Below are 19,700 nucleotides of genomic sequence, written 5' to 3'. Positions count from 1 at the left end.
TTAGTTAGGTAAGGAAATATATAGGCTAAAGGCAAAAATACTCCATCAAATGGTAACCAAAAGACAGCAGTGGTGACCATACTTACATTGGACAAAACAGACAAAGTCAAAAATAGTCACAAAAGAAGAAAATTATGTAATGAATAAAGGGTCAGTTCACCAGGAAAATATAAAAGCTACATGTGCACCCAACACTGGAGCAATTCAACAATTCTGAATTAACAGAACTGAAGGGGGAAACAGGTAGTAACACAGGAATAGTACGTTATTTCAATACTTCACTTTGAACAATACATCAACCAGACAGAAGATAAAACAGGAAGATAAAGAAAAAGGAGATTTGAACAAAACTATAAACCAAATGGATCTAAATCCCCTACATAGAACATTCCATCCAGTAACAGAATCCACATTCTTCTGACAAGCACACAGAACATTCTCCAAGACAGATCACATGTTAGGTGACAAAATACGTCTTAACCAATTTAATTCAACTGAAATCATACTGAGTGTCTTATGGGACCACAGTGGAACAAAACTAGAAATCAACAGCAAAAGGAAACCCAGAAAACTCACAAATATGTGGAAATTAAACAATACATTCTTGAACTACCAATTGTTCAAATAATAACAAGGGAAATCAGAAAATATCTTGGAACAAATGAGAACAAAAACAATTACCAACACTTATGGGATGCAGCAAAAGCAGTACTAAGAAGCTAATACCAATAAACACGTACATTAAAAAGAAGAAATACTTCAAATCAACAACCTAACTTTACACCTCAAGAAACTAGAAAAAGATCAAAGTTAGCACTAGCATAATGAAGAACAGTAAAAATTAGAGCAGAAATAAATATAGTGAAAAACAGGAAAAATAATTTACCTAATAGTTTTTTGAAGAGATTAACAGAACGGACCAATCCTTAAACTAAGAAAAAAAAGACTCAGAAAATGAAAGAGCAGGCATTACAACTGATGCCACAGACGTAAAAAGCCCACAAACTGGGTAACCTTGAAGAAATGCAGAAATTCTAAGAACATAAAACCTGCTAAGATTGAATCAGGAAGAAATAAAAAATATGTTCAAACATGGCTGGTAAAGGAGACTGGCTCACTAATCAAAAACCTCCTATCTAAGACCCCCAAACCAGGTGGCTTCACTAGAGAATTCTACCACATATTTGAAAAAGAATTAACAATCCCTCTCAAACTCTTACAAGAAATTTAAGTGGGGGAAGGAAACACTTCCAAACTTATTTTATGAGCCTGGCATTACCCTGACACCAAAATCAGACAAAGATACTAAAAGAAAAAATGAAAGACCAATATCCTTATTAATGCAAGACTCCCCAACAAAATACTTATAAAGGGAATTCAACAACACATTTAAATGATTATACATCATGAAGTGGATTTTTGGAATGCAAGGATAGTTCAACATAAGAAATACAATCAATGCAACACACAATAACAGAACAGAAGGACAAAAGCCATATGAGCATCTCAACTGATAGAGGAAAAACACCCGACAAAATCCAACACCCTTTCATAATAAAAACTCTCAACAAACTATGAATAGAAGGAAATTACATCAATATAAAAGCCATACATGAAAAGGCTATAGCTAACATCATACTCAGTGGTGAAAGTTAAAAGCTATTGCTCTCAGACCAGGAACAAATTGGGGATGCCTCACTTGCCATTACTATTCAACACAGTACTGGGAATATTAGCCAAAGCAATTAAGTAAGAAAAAGAACCAAATGGTATCCAACTGGAAAAGAAGTAACATTACCTCTGTCACAGAGGACATGATTTTATATGTAGAAAATCCTGAAGATCCCATACACAAACAGAAACTGTTAGAATAAACAAATTCAGCAAGATTGCAGGATACAAAAATGAACATACAGAAAACAGTTGCATTTCTATATACTAACAATGAATAGTCCAAAAAGGTAATTAGGAAAACAATCCCACTTACAATAGCATCAAAAAGAACAAAATACTGGGCGCCTGGGTGGCTCAGTGGGTTAAGCCGCTGCCTTCGGCTCAGGTCATGATCTCAGGGTCCTGGGATCGAGTCCCTCATCGGGCTCTCTGCTCAGCGGGGAGCCTGCTTCCTCCCCTCTCTCTCTCTGCCTGCCTCTCTGCCTACTTGTGATCTCTGTCAAATAAATAAATAAAATCTTTAAAAAAAAAAAAAAAAGAACAAAATACTTAGAAATAAATTTAACCAAGGAGGTAAAATATTTATACACCGAAAACTATAAAAACATTGTTGAAAGAAATTGGGGATACAAATAAAAGGAAAAACATCCCATGTTCATGGACTGGAAGCCCTAATACTATTAAAATGTTCATACTACCCAAAGCAATCCATAGATTCAATACAGTAACTACTAAATTTCCAATGGCTTTTTTGCAGAAACAGAAAATAAAAATCCTAAACTTCATATGGAATCTGAAAGGACACCAAATAGTCAAAACAATCTTGAGAAAGCAAACCAAGTACTTAACACTACTGAATAGTAGTACTGAATACTACTGAACTACTACTAATAGTAGTACTGAATACAATACACTGAATTGTATACTTAAAAACGGTTAAGATGGTAAATTTTATGTACATAAATGCACATTTAAATAAAATTTTTTTTTTAAGATTTTATTTATTTGACAGAGAGAGATCACAAGTAGGCAGAGAGATAGAGAGAGGAGGAAGCAGGCTCCCCGCTGAGCAGAGAGCCCGATACGGGACTCGATCCCAGGACCCTGAGATCATGACCTGAGCCGAAGGCAGCGGCTTAACCCACTGAGCCACCCAGGCGCCCCTAAATAAAATTTTTAAAAGTAAAAATTCACAATTAAAAAGTTCATCAGCTCTACCTTTAAAAAAGGTATTTCTAATATAAATATGAAATCATGACTTTAAGATGTTAAAAACATATAAAAAATTAGGAAAACTGGTGAGATCTTTCTGTATATGGCTTACAATGATAATAAATTTAGTAGACTATACCAACTGAAATGGTGGTGGTCTACATACAATAGCCGGACCCAACTTTTTCAAATTCTAGTACCTTAAAAATCTGGTCACTTCCCTACAATAACTAATTGAATCAGTTATAAAATAGCCTATGTTTGTCATGTCTGCACTTCATGGCCTATTTCCCTAATTATATATACTTTGGTAAATTGCTTACAATCTGTAAACTTAGCGAATTATTCAGGTGTGAGTTCCAGATATAGGGTATTAAAAACAGTACACCCTCAAATATTTAACTTGATTTTGAATAAAACTTTTCATGTGGTTGAGAATACTTTAGGTTAAGAAAATAAAACAAGACCAGTGATTCTACCAGAATCATGCGGTATGACAAAAACACAAGGGTATGTGTATAAGACTGACGAATCACGGACCTGTACCCCTGAAACAAATTATACATTATATGTTACTCAAGTAAAAAAAAAAAGTCCATCAAGTGCCTGGCTGGCTTAGTCGCTAGTGTATGCGACTCTTGATCTCAGGGTCATGAGTTCAAGTCCCACACTGGGCATGGAGCCTATTTAAAAAAAAAAAAAAAAGGGGGGCTAACAAAAAAACTACAACTCTTCTAAATCATTTCTTACATCAAGAACACTATGCTAAAAGGTAAGATATTGCCATTTTGTTAAAATATCAGAAATCTTTAAGTCTTTTCTTCCTTTGAAGAGATTTATGAGTGGGAAGAGTGACACAGTCAAGAGCTGGTCTATAGTCAGAGACCTGTACCAACTGTAACTGCACACTGGCTTTAGAGCGTACAGTACCAAAGAGAACATACACTACGGAAGAATAAAACAGACAATTCCCACAAAGATGCTAAGTTAGCATGAGAGGCTGGCTCCTTTCCCCAAGATCAACCCCAGAAGAACCAAAGAGGGAAAACTCCCTCAAAATGGGGGAAGCTGTGAAAAACGCTGTGAGAGGAGGAGGTATTTAGAATGGGCGAACCGGTGAGAGGGACAGGGGCTGTGGCCCAGCACCAGAAGGGAGATGTCGAGGTTGGCCTCCGCTTCTTCCAAAGCATGATTCTCACAAGCTGCACCGAAGAGCCGCAGCCAATGTCTGTCTCTATCCCTGTGCCTTCGAGAGTCAAACCTGGGCTGCGACTACGGGGCCTGGAAAGCAACGTGGAGACTACCTGGGGCCGGTTGTCTCCTCCCCGTTCCCCTGCCAAACCCCCAGGGCTGGAGAATGATAATCTAAGGATTGTAGCAGCTCCTAACACTACTGGAGCCGGAGGGCCAAGTGTAAGCCCGGACCGGACAGGTTACCAGGTGGGGTAAGTGAGGCTTTCCTCCCTAGGCCTTAGCCAGCCCCCTCCCTGGCACTCCTGGGAATGGACAGGAATCACAGCTTGGTCTTCCCTTATATACACTGTCTGTGTGACAGAAAAGCTGACAGACTGAGGTACCTAAGCTCACCGGCTAGAGGAACAACAGAGGAACACAACTATATTAAAGAGAAAACAAATTATTAGATCAGAAATTCTAAGAGCAGGAGGTATTTCAAAATAGGTAACACAGTATTTTGAAATTAGCCTAATAAATATTCTATGGAGGACAGTAGCAACATATAACATGACATAAAGGGAACCAAATAGAAATGTTAGACAGAAAGTCCTAAGGCTACATTACAGGACTGGGTAGATGCGATAAATGGCATTTTGGAAATACCAGAGAAATAGCAAGTTAGCAAAATTCTTGTTTCTAGACTGAGGAAATCTAGAAAAAGCAGAGGACAAGGATATAGCATTAGAGAGAACAAAAATATTTTTAATTTTGGAGTAAAAAAGAACCACCTTCGACTGGAAAAGTGAGACCCAACAGAGTGAAATTAAAGAATATCACACATAAAAGATTCTAAAAGCTTAGAGAAAAATAGCAGATTACATATAAACAAGACTGACAGACACCAAATTTTCCAAATCAACACTAGATGCAAAAGAAGACAAAGGAACAGTGACTCGAAAGTATTTAAGGAAATGATTTGGAACCTAGAATACTATATTGAGCTAAACTGTCCTTCAAATTCAATGTCATGACTAAAATAATCCAAAGGATTTAGACATTTTTACAGCACAAAGAGCCACACTCAAAAATGTTGGGATAAACACTTAAATAAGAAAAGAGACATTACCAAAGGTTGTCATAAGAAATGTATGAAATAAAGGTGAGCAAATAAATGCCTTAATAAGTTTGCTGCGGTCATAAAAATAGAGAAGAGAAAACAATGTATCTTACCCCAGAATTAAAAATCTCTGGGGCAGGGGAATGGGAGAGGTGACCAAGAGTTAAGAGAGCTTGCCAGAGTTCTAATGTTACTAGTGGAGAGTTATAGATTCTATTTTTTTTTTTAAAGTTATAACTAAAAACATCAAAGGAGAACCAAAAAAACTAAAGTAAAAACAACACATCAACACATTCTTCCAAATATATTGGTAATTGTATGTAAATGGACTGAAGTCAAGAAAGATGGACACATTGGATTTCAACTTTACTGTTTTTTTTAAAGATTTTATTTATTTGAGAGAGAGTACACGCAAGTGCATGTGTGAAAGAGAGCAGGAGCAGTGGGAAAGGGGCAGAGGGAGAGAAGAAGTGGCTCCCCACTGCAGGGAGCCCAATGCAGGGCTGGACCCCAGGACCCTGAGATCAGGACCTGAGCCAAAAGCAGACGCTTAACTGACTGAGCCACCCAGGTACCCCTGAACTTTACTATTTCTTATAAAAATTATTTTAAGGTCAGACAAAGGCTGGAAATAAAAGGAAGTAAAAAGAATATAAGTTCTAGCAAATCTTAGCAAAAGAAACCTGGTGACACGATACTGGTATCAGATAAAACAGATTTTAAGACCCCAACACTTTTAGGAATGGAGAGGGTACTACAGAAGGATAAAATGTTCAGACTACAAGACAGAGCAATTAAATGTGATGTCCTAACAGAATAGTCTCTAAATATATATAGCATAAACTGATAAAAGAATCAGGAAAAACAATACTGATTCAACACAGATCCAATAATTAGATTCCCCATAGATTATGTGCTAAGCCATAAAGCAAGCCTCAAAATTACAAAAAAATATCACCAGTCTCTCAAATTTGATCATGATATGTTTTAAGACACAAGGTTAATATAAAAATATAAATTAAGAAGTCACATATTTGGACATACCAAAACATACTACTAAATAATTCTCAGGATTAAAGAAAAAATTATAATGGAAATGTAAAAATTCATCAACTAGGGGATGAAAACACATCAGAAGCCATGGGATGAGCAAAGTGATTCTTCAAGGAACGTTCACTGGGCACGTATATCACATTGGAAGACTTACTCATACTCCAGGATGGTCTTCTCAAAGGCAGACAAAACGACATCTAACTCTGAGATGTCACTGGCTTTCTTTCCTTTCAGACACCAAATAGGTTCACAGTCGGAACGATCTGGAATATTAAGAGAAGTCCATTTAACATACTGAACATATTTTGGCTCTAGGCCCAGGGTTCTGAAAGCCTACAACAAAAACTGTCCCACCAAATTGCCAAAAAGAGCCGCGGTTGGAGAGGCACATGGAAGGAGCCAACTCACTTCTCCCTAAGCCAGTGTAAGCTCAAAAATCGCCTCTCCAGAGGTCACTAACTGCCCTCTCCTTGGTTCTCCCATTTCTGCCAAAAGAGCCTAACGCACTGCTGACTCAGAGCTCCCTGTCCCCCCTTTACTTGGTCCGCTGCCACCCAACACACTGGTCACAGAGCTCTTCTTTGTTAATTACAGTTCCGTAATTTTAATCTACCTCATAGATCACTTCTGGAACACACAGAGATTCCTCAGTGCGCTGATCTGGTTTTAGTAATGTGGACAAAAGGTCAAGCACTGAGTAAAATTGGGTTGTATGATACTTAATGATAAGGATAAGATCCCATCTGGGGTGGGCAGTTGAGGTAAAAGGATTGAAGAGTATACACCAGAAAGCAAGGGGGCTCTTTTTGGATGATGGGATTGTAGGTGATTTTTTCTTCCTTTCTACACTTTCCAAATTTTCTAAACATATATGACTTATCTTTTAAAAGAAATGAAGGAGAGAAAATGCTTTATTTTCCTCCCATTTTTCAATAAATTTTGACTTGTATCAATAAAAATGCAGAACAATGCAGATGAATCTCAAAGAAGTTATGCCAAGTGGAAAAAAAAAACCTTATTCAGAAGGGTGAAACCACGTTATGTGTTCAGCAAGGTTTCAACACTGTGATGAAAAATTAAGGTGATAAAGCAGGTGTAACAGTAAAATCTAACACTATAAATACATATTGTAAGAGTCCTTAAAACTTTGTTGTAGGTTGAAAATTTTCATGACAGATGTCGGAAAAAAATCAGTTACTATAAATACACATTTTTTTTAGCTTTTTAAAGTAGCAATTTTATATACTTACAATTTACTACTTTAACAAAGTTTTTAAAACAAAATTCTTGAATGCTTGATAAGGTATAAAACACTATTCTGTACCTGAGTCTCTGGCTTCACTTCTTGATTTCTTCTTTCTGCCACAAAACACCTTTTTCTGAGTTTTCTAAAAAAAAAAAAAAAAAAAAAAAAAATTGCAAAGATGTTTAAGAAAAGTTTTCCTTCTCTTAAAACTTAAGTATTCTGAGAACAGTATTATCAAACACTTAATCACTTAATTCTGGCTGTTACTCTCATTTAGTTCTAAATTATTTTTTTATTATCATATAATGTATTACCTGCCCCGGTACAGGTCTGTGAATGTCCAGGTTTACACACTTCACAGCACTCACCATAGCACATACCCTCCCCAATGTCCATCACCCCGCCACCCCATCCCTCCCATGCTTCCCCCCCCCAGCAACCCTCCTCATTCAGTTCTAAATTATTATGTATACAATCTAATACAAAGAGACACTGAAAAATTAAATGGTCTCAAAAAGTAAATAAAACTTCCAGTTGGCTTTTAACTACGGTTGCCTTGCAGGCACCTGGGTAGCTCAGTTGGTTAGGTGTCTGCCTTGGGCTCAGGTCATGATCCTGGGGTCCTGGGATCCAGTCCTGCCTCAGGCTCCCTGCTCAGCGAGGAGTCTGCTTCTCCCTCTGCCTCTCCCCTATCCTCTGGCTTGCGCTCTTTCTCTTAAATAAATAAAAATTTTAAAGAAATAAACTAAAAAGGCTTTTTAGGCAGCACTGTAATTCAACAGGATTGAGAAACACTACCCTGAGTAAGGCCTACCCTAGACCCACCCTAACAAACCCTAAAACCAATCTCAGACCAGATTCACTAGAAAGAGCCTGGAGGTTGTAAACAGAATTCAGCGATGACCCCCCAGGGATCTGTAGAACTCCCTCCCCTTGCGTGTGGGTGGCTGCTGTGAATAAGATGGGGCGCTCATTCTTCCTCTTAGGTCACCGTATAGAAGACTCCGCTGTAGCTGACTGGAGAGATTCTTTGGCTTTTTTAGATGGTAGCTGCCATGTTAGGGTCATGAGACCAAGACCTAACAGTGACCCCCAGCTTCAACCAGAGAGAGAACACAAGGACCTCAGGTCTGCAAAGGCAACCAACTAAATTCTACCAACAATCTGAATGATCTGACGTGAGGACCAGGAGTCTCACATAAGATTTCTGTTCTACCCAGCACCTTGATTTCAGACTCGTAGGACCCTGAGTGGAGAATCTGGCTAAGGTGGCCTGGACCTGTGACCTACAGAAATTGTGAGTCGTAACTGTGTCGTTTTAAGTCACAAAGTTTGTGGTAATTTATCATGCAACAATTATAGCAGAGGTTGAGTTGCAGAGAGTTTGAGCTGCTTGGAAAATATGTTAGGCCTTCCACAAATTGACCCTAACAAAAGATAAAGATAAAAAGTCAACATTCCTAAGACGACGACAGAATTCAGTCTCAACAACCTGTCAACAGTATCCAATACACAATCCGAAAGTACTAAATTAATAATGTTATACAAAAAATGTGACCCACAGTCAAAACAAAACAAAAATACTCAAGAGAAATGAACACCAAGTCAGCCCAGAGCAAAGACATTGAAGCAGATGTCACAGATATGTCCCAAAGAAGTAAAAGGAAATGGTGGTCTAAATGACTACAGAAACCCAGGATACCTTAGCAGAGAAACTATATTTAGAAAACAAAACTAAATGGAAATTCTAGAACCAAAGAGCACAGAACTGAGGAGTCACTGGGTCGTGTTTCAGTTTCCCGTGGCTGCTATAGTTACCACAACTCGGTGGCTTAAAACAGAAACAGAAATTCTCCAACAGTTCTGGGGGGCAGAAGTCTGAAATCAGCTTCAGTGGGCCAAAATACAGGTGTTGGCAAGACACGGTTCCCTCCAGGGACTTAGGTCCCTGGGCATATTGTGTGGAATCCCACAGCTCCCACACAGACACCGTTCTCTGTGGCTGGATGCCCCACTGACACTGATGTGGTGGGCAGGGGGACGACACTAAGGCCATCTCACTAAGCCATGACGCTCTTGCTTCTGTCTTTAAAGCTGTCTCTTGCAGAGCAGCCTACAGTTAGCCAGTCTCTGCCCCGTAGTTGGAATGTTTAGTGCACTTCCTTTTGATGTACAACTGTTACTGTGGTTGGGTGTAAGTCGGCCATATTGATCTTTGTCTTCCGTTCACCTATTTCACCCCACTCTTGCACACTCTCCAGAAGCCCATTTGCTTTTGATGTAATTTTAAGTATCATTAGGTTCAAGTCTACCATCCTCCCTACTGTTTTCCACCGGCCTTTTGTTTTTTTCCTTCTGTTGCTAATTTTGGATTAACTGAACATATTTTGGTTTTCCATTTTCCTTGCTCAATTGGCTTCTCAGCTATGCCTCTGAATTTTAAAGAATGGTTGCTTCTGGGTTAAAAATGTGCATCCTTGAGTTAACAAAGGCTACTTAGAATCAGTATGTGAACACGTCATACATTCTGCTTCCTGAGAGTCAACTACTTCCCACCACATGAACCTCATGACATGACCGCATTCTTCCCTTTATCTGTCACCCTCTGTGCTGCTCTGGTCACAGGTTTTACTTCTACATTCATTGTAACCCAACCTTACAGTGTTGTCATTTTTGCTTGAAACAACTGTTTCTTAAGGAAATTACGAGAAGAAAAAAAATAGTTTCTGTTACCCACTCATTTTTTTAGAATTTAGTCTCTTCAAGTAGGCTCCAAGCCCAACATGGGCTCGAACTCACGATCCTGAGGTCTCCTGCTCTGCCGACTGAGCCAGCAGGCACCCCCTCCAAACACCCCACTTTATAATCCTTTGATTGACTTTTCTTTTCCAGTTGTCTTTTTCTCCTTCCTATAGATCTGCATTTCCTTCTGATACCTTTTTTCTTAGCCTAAAGAACATCCTGTAGCATCCTTTTAACAAAGATCGGCTGGCAACAAATTCTCTAAAATTTTCTTTATCTGAAAGTATGTTTATTCACCCTTTTTTAAAGGATATATTCACTGACGTAGAATTCTGGGGTGACTTTTTCCCCTCAGCTCTTGTTGTTTTCTGGTCTCTCTTATTTCTGTGAGCTGCTGTGAGACTTGTCTTTGCTCCCCCTGTATTTATTCTGTCTCTTTTCTCCGGCTGCTCTCAAGGTTTTCTGCCTCTCTTTGTTTTTTTGGCATTTTAACTCTGATATGCTTACGTATGGCTTTATCTTGCTTAAGGGTTTACTGAGCTTCTTGGATCTGTAAGTTGGAAAATTCCAGTCATGTTTTTAATTTTGCTAGCCCATTCTGACTCTTCTTTCGGTACTCTTATTATATATATTGTAGATCCTTTGGTATTGTCACAGTTTTCTGTGACTCTGATATTTTCCCCCCAAAATTTTTCTCTCTGATTTGCAAATTGGACAAACTTTTATTGCTTTGTTTTCAGTGTCACTGACCAATTTGCCATTTCAAATGTGCAGAGAAGGGGGGTGTTGCCAGGTGGCTCCACTGGCGAATTCTTGATCTGGGCTCAGGTCGCAGTAGCAGGGCTCCGTGCTGGGCGTGGACCGTGCTTGGGATTCTCTCTCTCTCCCTCTGCACCAGCGCCCATAAATAACGGGAGAGGGAAGGAGGGGGAAAGGGAAGGAAAGCGGAAGGAAGAAGGGAGGGTCAGTCATTTCGCGAAGCCCGTATGCAGTGACCGGTGCCCCGTAAGACACGTCCGTGCCCGTGAGAGTCACCACAAGGCCCCTTCGAGAGGCAGAGGGAGATGAGACACGAAGGAGAAGATGACGTGAAGACCGAAGGCAGACACTGTGGTGATGTGACCACAAGCTGAGGAATGCCAGAGCCGCCAAAACCGTAAAAAAGCGAAAACAGAACACGATGAACGGACTGAGCCACCCAGGTGCCCTAAAGTCCTGGTTTTACTCACTGTGCTTTGATCATGTAAAAAGTCGGAATCAGGGCGCCTGGGTAGCTCAGTCGTTAAGCCTTTGGCTCAGGTCACGGTCCTGGGGTCCTGGGATCCAGCTCTGCACCAGGCTCCCTGTTCAAGCAGGGAATCTACTTCTCTCTCTCTCTCCCTCTTCCCCTCCCCACTGCTCATTCTCTGTCTCCCACATGAATAAATAAAATCGTTTTACAAATTTTTTTTTTTTAAGAGTTAGATGAATTTGGGTAAAAAACACGTGGGAAATTCCTGCACTATTTCTGTAACTTCTAAGTCTAAAATTAAGAAAACAACAAAGCTACAAAATTCACGATGCAAAACTCTAGAGAACTAAAGCGAATCCACAAAATTGGGGTATTAAAAACCACCTGGGTGGCTCAGCTGGTTAAGCGTCTGCCTTCAGCTCAGGTCATGATCGCAGGGTCCTGCTCAGTGGCCAGCTTGCTTCCCCCTCTTCCTCCATCCCTCCCCCTGCTCATTCTCTCTCAAATAAAACCTTAAAAACAAACACCCTGCTTTGTCAAAAGGAGACTATTCCCCCACCATTAAAGGCCTATAAGGGGACATAATATCTGAACGTAGGTCAGTCGCTTTGACCTGAGAGCACATTCCCAGAATACCTCAAACATCTGCAAATTCAAGTTTATATGGGATGTTGACCAAGATAGACCAATCAGAGGCAAAACAACATGTATAATATGCTTCTATTTGTGTAGAAAGGGGAAACTGAAAGAAAATACATCCATATTTATTTATATGGGCAGAAGGAAACTCTGGAAGAACACAGAAGAACCTATATAGAATGTCACTTGCATCTATATTTCCTGGGTGAGGAAAGACGGTAAGTGGACCATGATGCAGCACGAACACATTAAACTTGACTTTTTTTTTTGAGGGGCGCCTGGGTGGCTCAGTGGGTTAAGCCTCTGCCTTCGGCTCAGGTCATGATCCCAGGGTCCTCTGCTCTGCAGGGAGCCTGCTTCCCTTCCCCTCTCTCTGCCTACTTGTGATCTCTGTCAAATAAATAAAATCTTTTAAAAATATTTTTTTTTTGAACAGGAGGATGAATTATTCAAAACATTAAGGGAAATGAATAAAAGGACATACTGAGAACTTGACCAAAAGATACTAAATGTCAAGAATTTAAAACAGAGTGATTATGACCCAGACATCTTATCTTAGCCACTTTTTTCCTAAGGAAATGATGGAGGACGTATACCAAGATTTAGCTAGAAAGAAATTCATGAAAGCGCTTAAATTTTTTTTTAACTGCAACCATTCATTAGTAAGAGATTAACTACGGCACACTCGTGAACGAAACGGCGAGCGCTAAGACCACAGCCTAGAACACAGGTGCCCGAGGCTGGTCACCCGGGGCTGAGGAACGTGCAGGAAAGGCGCTGAGGAGCCTGGGCCAAGGAGCAGGGTGGCCCCTTTCAGGAGACGGGACTGTGGGTGATTTTATCTTCCTTTCCATACCTACTGAATGTTCTCAAATATTTTTTTATAACAAAAACATAAAACTTATCTTTTTTAAAGAAACAAAGGAAAAGAGAGGAAATGCTGTTTTCCTCCTAAACATTTTTCCGTCAACCCTCCTCCTCCCTCTAGGGCAATGGCGGACACGCTCTTACCGAATGACGTGGTTCTGTCCCGGGCTCTTTTTCAACAGCGGACTTGGCGCTATGGGCTCTGATGTGTTTAGGAGTGACCGACTCAGCCGGTTTCTCTGGAAGCTCCGAGGATGTACGGGGTGTATCTGGCTGTGTCCTTATTTTCTCTGCTGGTTGAACTTTCCTTCTTACAGTCTCTTCTTCAGTGCTTTCAGGGTCATCGCTAATGGGCCTGACTCTCCTTCCTGGCTATGGCCAGAAAGCAGCATTACTGGCTTAGAAAATACAAACGCTTTACCCTCCTTCCGGCATAGTGGCCAGCCCTGGTCAAGTCCACATTGCTCATTCGCCACCTTCCAGCTCGAACATAACAGGAAGGTGGCAGCGGGATGGCCGGGTCGGTGGCCGGGGGCAGGGAAGGGTGCGGACGACCCAGACCCAAGAGTCCCAAGAAACGCTCCCCACAATTCACGCGGCCTTTGTGGATCGTGATCTAAACACATGACATGAACACTATGAAAATCAACTAGGGACAGAGACATTCGAGCCTCTATAAATAAAAGCATCTAAGATATATGAAAATATATTCCCTTTTTACAGTAAAAGTATCTTCTGCAATGTAACATTCTGTATGTAAAATGTGGTTATAGCACATTTTCTCTGCATCCCAAGGAAATGGGAAATCTGCCGCAAGATACACTCCTACATACCTTTTTGGCCCTCATCTCTGTAGACATGTTTTCACCTGCTTCGATTTTGTAAGTGTCTGACCTGTACCAGAGAACAAAACATCAGTAGTATCTTATACTTTTTTTTTCACATGTCTTGTACAAGTTGCTCGTCCAATTTTAAAACAAGCTCAGTTCCATGAGGAGATTTCCGCTTGTCCTGGGCGGGTCTGCCACCTTCCGGACGTCCCACGCCCAGGCCCCGTCAGTTTATTCTGGGTGCGCAAGTAAGCGCCATAACTGCACCACCTTGTGGTCATGCCCCAGAACTGCACCTTCCCCGTGTTCCCACTCCCGGGGAACTACACGGGCCATCATCTGATGGACTGAAAGCGAAGTCCACAGACACCAGGCCCATCATAGGGGATATAAAAGGGAAGACCTTCTTTTTCCCTTTAAAAAGGAAAACAAAACAAAACAAAACCCTAAATTTCCAAAGAGAGATGAGAATTCATTTTGTCACTCAACTCAACATTCATTTAATGCCAACTTCCACGCCACGCAGACAGAACATGGGGGGCCCCCTGGAGCCAGCAGGCATACCAGGGAGAGAAGACTGGCCATTCAGAAAGACGGCACTGGAAGCTGTGGGGCAGGTGGACGGGAGGGGAGAGAGCAGTTCTGGAGATAAGGGACAGCAGGCAGGGGACGCTGGCGAGAGGAGCCAAGTGCCTAGGCCAGGGCTGGGGTACGGAGAGGACAAATAAGACTGGTCAGAGAACAGAGGCTGCCGGGATGACTCTCAGGTGACAGCAGGACCATTAATCTAGAGAATGTCAAAGGAGCTTGCTGACACTGGGTGAGAGAGGAAAGGATTGAGCTTGGCTTTGCCTTTGTTGAATCCAAGGTGCCCGTGGGCATCTAGGGACATATGGCCAATCTGCAGGACATGGCAGGCCCCAGAGAAAGGCTGGGCAAGACAGACAGACACAAGGAGCGCAGTGGCATCTGGGTAGCTAAAACCAGGAGAGTAACACTTCGGGCGGGTGGAGAGAGCAGAGAGCAGCCTCACCTGTGCACACGAAGAGGTGAGGGAGAGATCAAGGAACAAAGACCCAAATGTCCCTGGTGAGGATCTGGGGCCTAGAGGTTGATGCCTCCACGAGTCCTGCTAACCGCCACTCTCTCCCCGGTGCGTCCGTGATGCCCTGACTCCCCTTCGTGTCCATATAAATGAATGAAAGACCTAACTGTGAGACCGGAAACCGTAGAAAGCCTAGAGGTAGCAACCTCTTTGACATTGGCAGTAGCAACTTCTTACTAGCTACTTCTCCTGAGGCAAGGGAAACATAAGCAAAAATAAACTACTGGGACTTCACCAAGCCGAGAAAAGCTTATGCACAGCAAGGGAAATAAGCAACCAAACTAAAAGACAACCTAATGAATGGGAGAAGATATTTGCAAATGATAAAGGGTTAGTATCCTAAGTACGTAAGGAACTTGCAAGGGGTGCCTGGGTGGCTCAGTGGGTTAAGTGTCTGCCTTTGGCTCATGTCATGATCCCAGGGTCCTGGGATCGAGCCCCGCGTCGGGCGCTCTGCTCAGTGGGGAACTTGCTTCCCCCTTTCTCTGCCTGCTGCTCTGCCTGCTTGTGATCTCTGTCTGTCAAATAAATAAGATCACTCACCATCAGGGACATGCAAATCAAAACTCAGTGAGCTGTCTGTCACCTTACACCTAGGGTCAGAACAGCTAAAATTGAGGCTGTAAGAAACAACAGGTATTGGTGAGGCTGTGGAGAAAGGGCCTCGTGCCCCGTTGGTGGGAATGCAGAAGCAGCCACTGTGCAAAACAGTATGGAAGTTCCCCCAAAAATTAAACAGCAAACTGCACTACTGGGTATTGACCCCCCAAATACAAAAACACGGATTCAAAGGGATACATGCATCCTGATGCTTATAGCAGCGTTATTTACAATAGCTAAACTGTGGAAACAGCCCAAGGGGCCGTCGACTGGTGAATGGATCAAGCGGGAAACACATCCAGTGTATGTTACTCAGCCATCAGAAAACCAAAATCTTGCCTTTCTCAAGGACGTGGATGGAGCTGGAGAGTATCGTGCTGAGTGAAGTCAGTCAGAGAGAGACAAACACCGTCTGATTTCACCCACATGCGGAATTCAAGAAACAAAGGAGCGAAGGGAAAAGAAAAAAAGAGTAGGAGGCAAACCAAGAAACAGACTGTTAACTACAGAGAACAAACTGACAGTGACCAGAGGGGAGCAGGCTGCCAGGCTGGGTGAAATGGGTGATGGGATCAGCAGTGCCCTGCTGTGAGGAGAACTTGGCGACTGGAACTAAAATAAAAACTTAAAAAAATAAAAAATAAAAAAGGCTCCCCCCTTCCCTCCTTGTTTTACCTCAAAGCTAAAACCCCCTTCATAAGCATGTTCTGTAGGATAGGCCGGTGTCCATTATAATGACTATGGGGCTCTTTACATTAAATCCGACTTTTAGGGGCGCCTGGGTGGCTCAGTGGGTTAAAGTCTCTGCCTTTGGCTTGGGTCATGATCCCAGGGTCCTGGGATCGAGCCCCGTATTGAGCTCTCTGCTCGGCAGGGAGCCTGCTTCCTCCTCTCTCTGCCTGCCTCTCTGCCTGCTTGTGATCGTTCCCTCTGTCGAATAAATAAATAAAATCTTTATAAAAACATAAGAAATAAAAATAAAATAAATTTGACTTTTAAAATTGAGGTATCATTGACATATTAGCTTCAGGTGTACAACACGATGCTTTGCTACTTGTACACACAGCAAAATGTTCTCAGTAACTCTAGTTAACATCTGTCACCACAGAGAGCTACAGAATTTGTTTTTCTTGTGAGAAGAACTGCTAAGATCTACTCTCCCGGCAACTTTCCAATGTACAAGGTATTAGCTGTAGTTCCGCTGCTGTAACTACATCCCCAGGCCTGTTTCCTGTGACCGGAAATATGTGCCTACAGTTAGTTACTACAAGTCACGTTAATTTCTGAGAACAAGTTTTTGTGCACCGGTTCTCTGGAGGAAAAACCCAAGTTGGCTCCAGAGATCTCCGAAAAGCTGTAGTCATTAAGCGCCTGTCTCAGAGAGCTTCTCAGGGAGATCCCACTGACCACGGCTCGACGAGCACTTGAAACAGAATCCTACCTTTTCTCTGCCTCTTTTCCTTGAGGAGTCGAGGGCACGGAGGACCCGCAGTGCTTGGAGAATTCGTCTTCATCAGCATATATCGCGGTGCTGTGTAGAGGAGGGTCTACAAGAGATTTTTTTTTTTTAAAGCAGAACTTTAAAAGTCTGGCAGCTTGAGCAGCGTTTCTGAATGTTCCAAACCTCAGTGTGAACATTCCCACCACACAGGCGACGGACTCCCCAAAGGTCTTTGGGCTCGCACCTCAACGCTAAGCATTCTAAACCGTTTCACTAGCAAACACGTGGACGTTTATCAGTGTTCACCTGTGTTACTGTATTGACACGCTCTGGGGGAGTTTCTCAATGAGCTGAAAGAAATGTGAGTGGGAAGCCTGGGGTCCTCCGTCCTCACTGGGAGGAGCGTCAGGGCTCTATGTGGGACCCCACGCTGGGAAAGGCCAGCAAATGGCTCCGAGTAAGGGAGGACACTCCTCCCTCCTCAGGCAGGGGGGGCTTGGGGGAGGGAGGGAGGCGGCCGGGGGTAGCCCAGGGTGCCTGGTAAGAGCCAAGTGACCACTGCTCCATGCTCAAATCTTAGCTCGTGGTGTAGACTCTGGACAGGTGTTCCACCAAACAGCTGCTCAAGCGAGGAACACTATCCATGCATGATTTTAAAGGTAGGGATAGGCTCTGCGCTGCCCTCAGACAAAGGGATTTGCTGATGCTGCAAGTAACAAAGAATAAAACAGAAATAAACCAATCCTGAATCTCCGTATGCAGCCAGTCACCCATGCTGGACTCACACAGAGAAAGAGAACCCAATTTTAATAAGATAAATAATCCAGCTTAAAAATGGATAAATGGGGGCGCCTGGGTGGCTCAGTGGGTTAAGCCTCTGCCTCCGGATCAGGTCATGACCCCAGGGTCCTGGGATAGAGCCCCGCATCGGGCTCCCTGCTCAGTGGGGAGGCTGCTTCCCCCCCCAACCTACTTGTGATCTCTCTGTCAAATAAATAAATAAAATCGTTAAAAATCTTTAAAAAAAAATCTTTAAAAACAAAAATAAAAATGGAGAAATTATCTGAAGAGACAACTCTTAAAAGAGACACACCAATGGCCAACAAGCACGTAAAAGGATGTTCAAGATCATTAGCCACTGGGGAGACACAAATCAAAACCACCGCGAGGGGTCCCTTTCACGCCCACCGCCAAAACAAAACCCAAGTGAGGCCGCGGGGGACCGGGGCCCTGGCGGACCGCGGCGTTTGTGTACCGGGGATGCTGCTGCCTCCGTGAAGACGGCAGCGCGAGGCCTCAACAAAGTGACCACAGGATCCGGCAACCCTACTTCGGCGTCTACACTCCAGAGTGAAAGCAGGGACTCTAACAGAGGTTGGATTCACAGTCATCACAACATAAAAGCGACCCGAGTGTCCACAGACAGCCGAATGGCGGTACATAGAGAGTGGAACAGGATTCAGTTTTCAAAAGGAAATTCAAGGGGCACCTGTGTGGCTCAATGGGCTAAGCCGCTGCCTTCGGCTCAGGTCATGATCCCAAGGTCCTGGGATCGAGCCCCACATCGGGCTCTCTGTCAGCAGGGAGCCTGCTTCCTCCTCTCTCTCTCTGCCTGACTCTCTGCCTACTTGTGATCTCTGTCAAATAAATAAATAAAATCTTTTAAAAATATATTAAAAAAAAAAAAAGGAAATTCAGACTCATGCTACAACACAGGTGGGCCTTGAAGACATACTGTTAAATGGAGGGAAATAAAAGGAAAGAAAGGAAAAATACTGTAGAAATCCTCTCATATCTAGAGTAGTCGAATTTCTAGAAGCGACAAGTTGGGCTGGGAGGCGTGGACAGTCAGGAGCTGCTGGTCCAGCGGGCACGGACCCTCAGGGGGAAGTGGGAAGGTTCTGGAGGTGGACGGTGAGGACAGCGCTGATGCCACAGAACCATACCCTTAAAAATGGTGAAAACCGTCAGTTTTATGGTCTGTATAGGTTACTACAAAAACACAGTGAGACAGCACTGGACAGTCACGGCCAGAATCAGAAAGTCGGGAGAAAGGGAAGCACAGGTCCGTGCATCAGCCTGTGCATGAATGTTCCCGGCAGGATAACTCAGTGCCCCACAGGGGAAACCAGCCAGGTGGAGAACGAAGTGAGGAGTATCCAAGCCATGGATTATTGAACGAAAATGTTTTTAAAAGGAACAAAGTATTGATTCTCGCTACAGGACATAGGGACCCTGAAAATACTAGGCAGAATGAAGGAAGCCAGTCACAAATGAACAGGGTAGGACCCCGTTTACAGGAGGAGGCACACCCAGAGCCAGGAAGGAGGTGGAGGGCTGCTATGGGCCGGGGGAAGGGGGCGGGGAGGGACTGCGAATGGGTACACTTTCCTGCTGGGGTGATGAAAGGTTCTGGAATACACAGGGGCGACGGTTGTACAATTCTGTAACTACACCAGAGTCCCACTGAATTGTACTTGAAAATGGGGAATCTGGGTAAGTGAATTACATCTCAATTTAAAAAATTCTGTGAGGGCGCCCCAGCGGGCTTAGTCAGTTAAGCATCGGGGCTTATGATTTTTGCTCAGGTCAAGATCTCAGGGTGGTGAAATCAAGCTCCGTGCTGGGCTGGAGCCTGCTTACGATTCTCTCTCTCCTTCTCCCTCTGCCCTTTCCCCATGCCCCCCTCTCTAAATAATAATAAAAATGAAAAATAAAAAACTTATGTGGTTTCCTTTGGATTTGGATATTTTACATTTCAATTTCC

The 19,700-nt window shown here is 42.8% G+C and overlaps 1 protein-coding gene across 2 annotated transcripts in view; it reads right to left on the bottom strand.

The window, feature by feature from the left end:
• The window catches only part of CENPU (centromere protein U), a 34,403-nt gene that overhangs the window by 9,127 nt on the left and 5,576 nt on the right, over positions 1-19,700 (bottom strand). For both annotated transcript variants that reach the window (XM_059155935.1, XM_059155934.1), the window contains exons 4-8: positions 16,934-17,039; positions 13,791-13,851; positions 13,102-13,329; positions 7,557-7,620; positions 6,387-6,495 (exon numbers count right to left, since the gene is read on the bottom strand). In XM_059155935.1, the coding sequence (XP_059011918.1) occupies positions 6,387-6,495; positions 7,557-7,620; positions 13,102-13,329; positions 13,791-13,851; positions 16,934-17,039 (568 nt within the window). The remainder of the gene's footprint in view (positions 1-6,386; positions 6,496-7,556; positions 7,621-13,101; positions 13,330-13,790; positions 13,852-16,933; positions 17,040-19,700) is intronic.

Source organism: Mustela lutreola, chromosome 18 (genome assembly GCF_030435805.1).
Source record: "Mustela lutreola isolate mMusLut2 chromosome 18, mMusLut2.pri, whole genome shotgun sequence".
Taxonomy (NCBI): domain Eukaryota; kingdom Metazoa; phylum Chordata; class Mammalia; order Carnivora; family Mustelidae; genus Mustela; species Mustela lutreola.
Note: the sequence above shows the minus strand (reverse complement) of the source record. Positions and strands in the feature narration are given on the sequence as shown.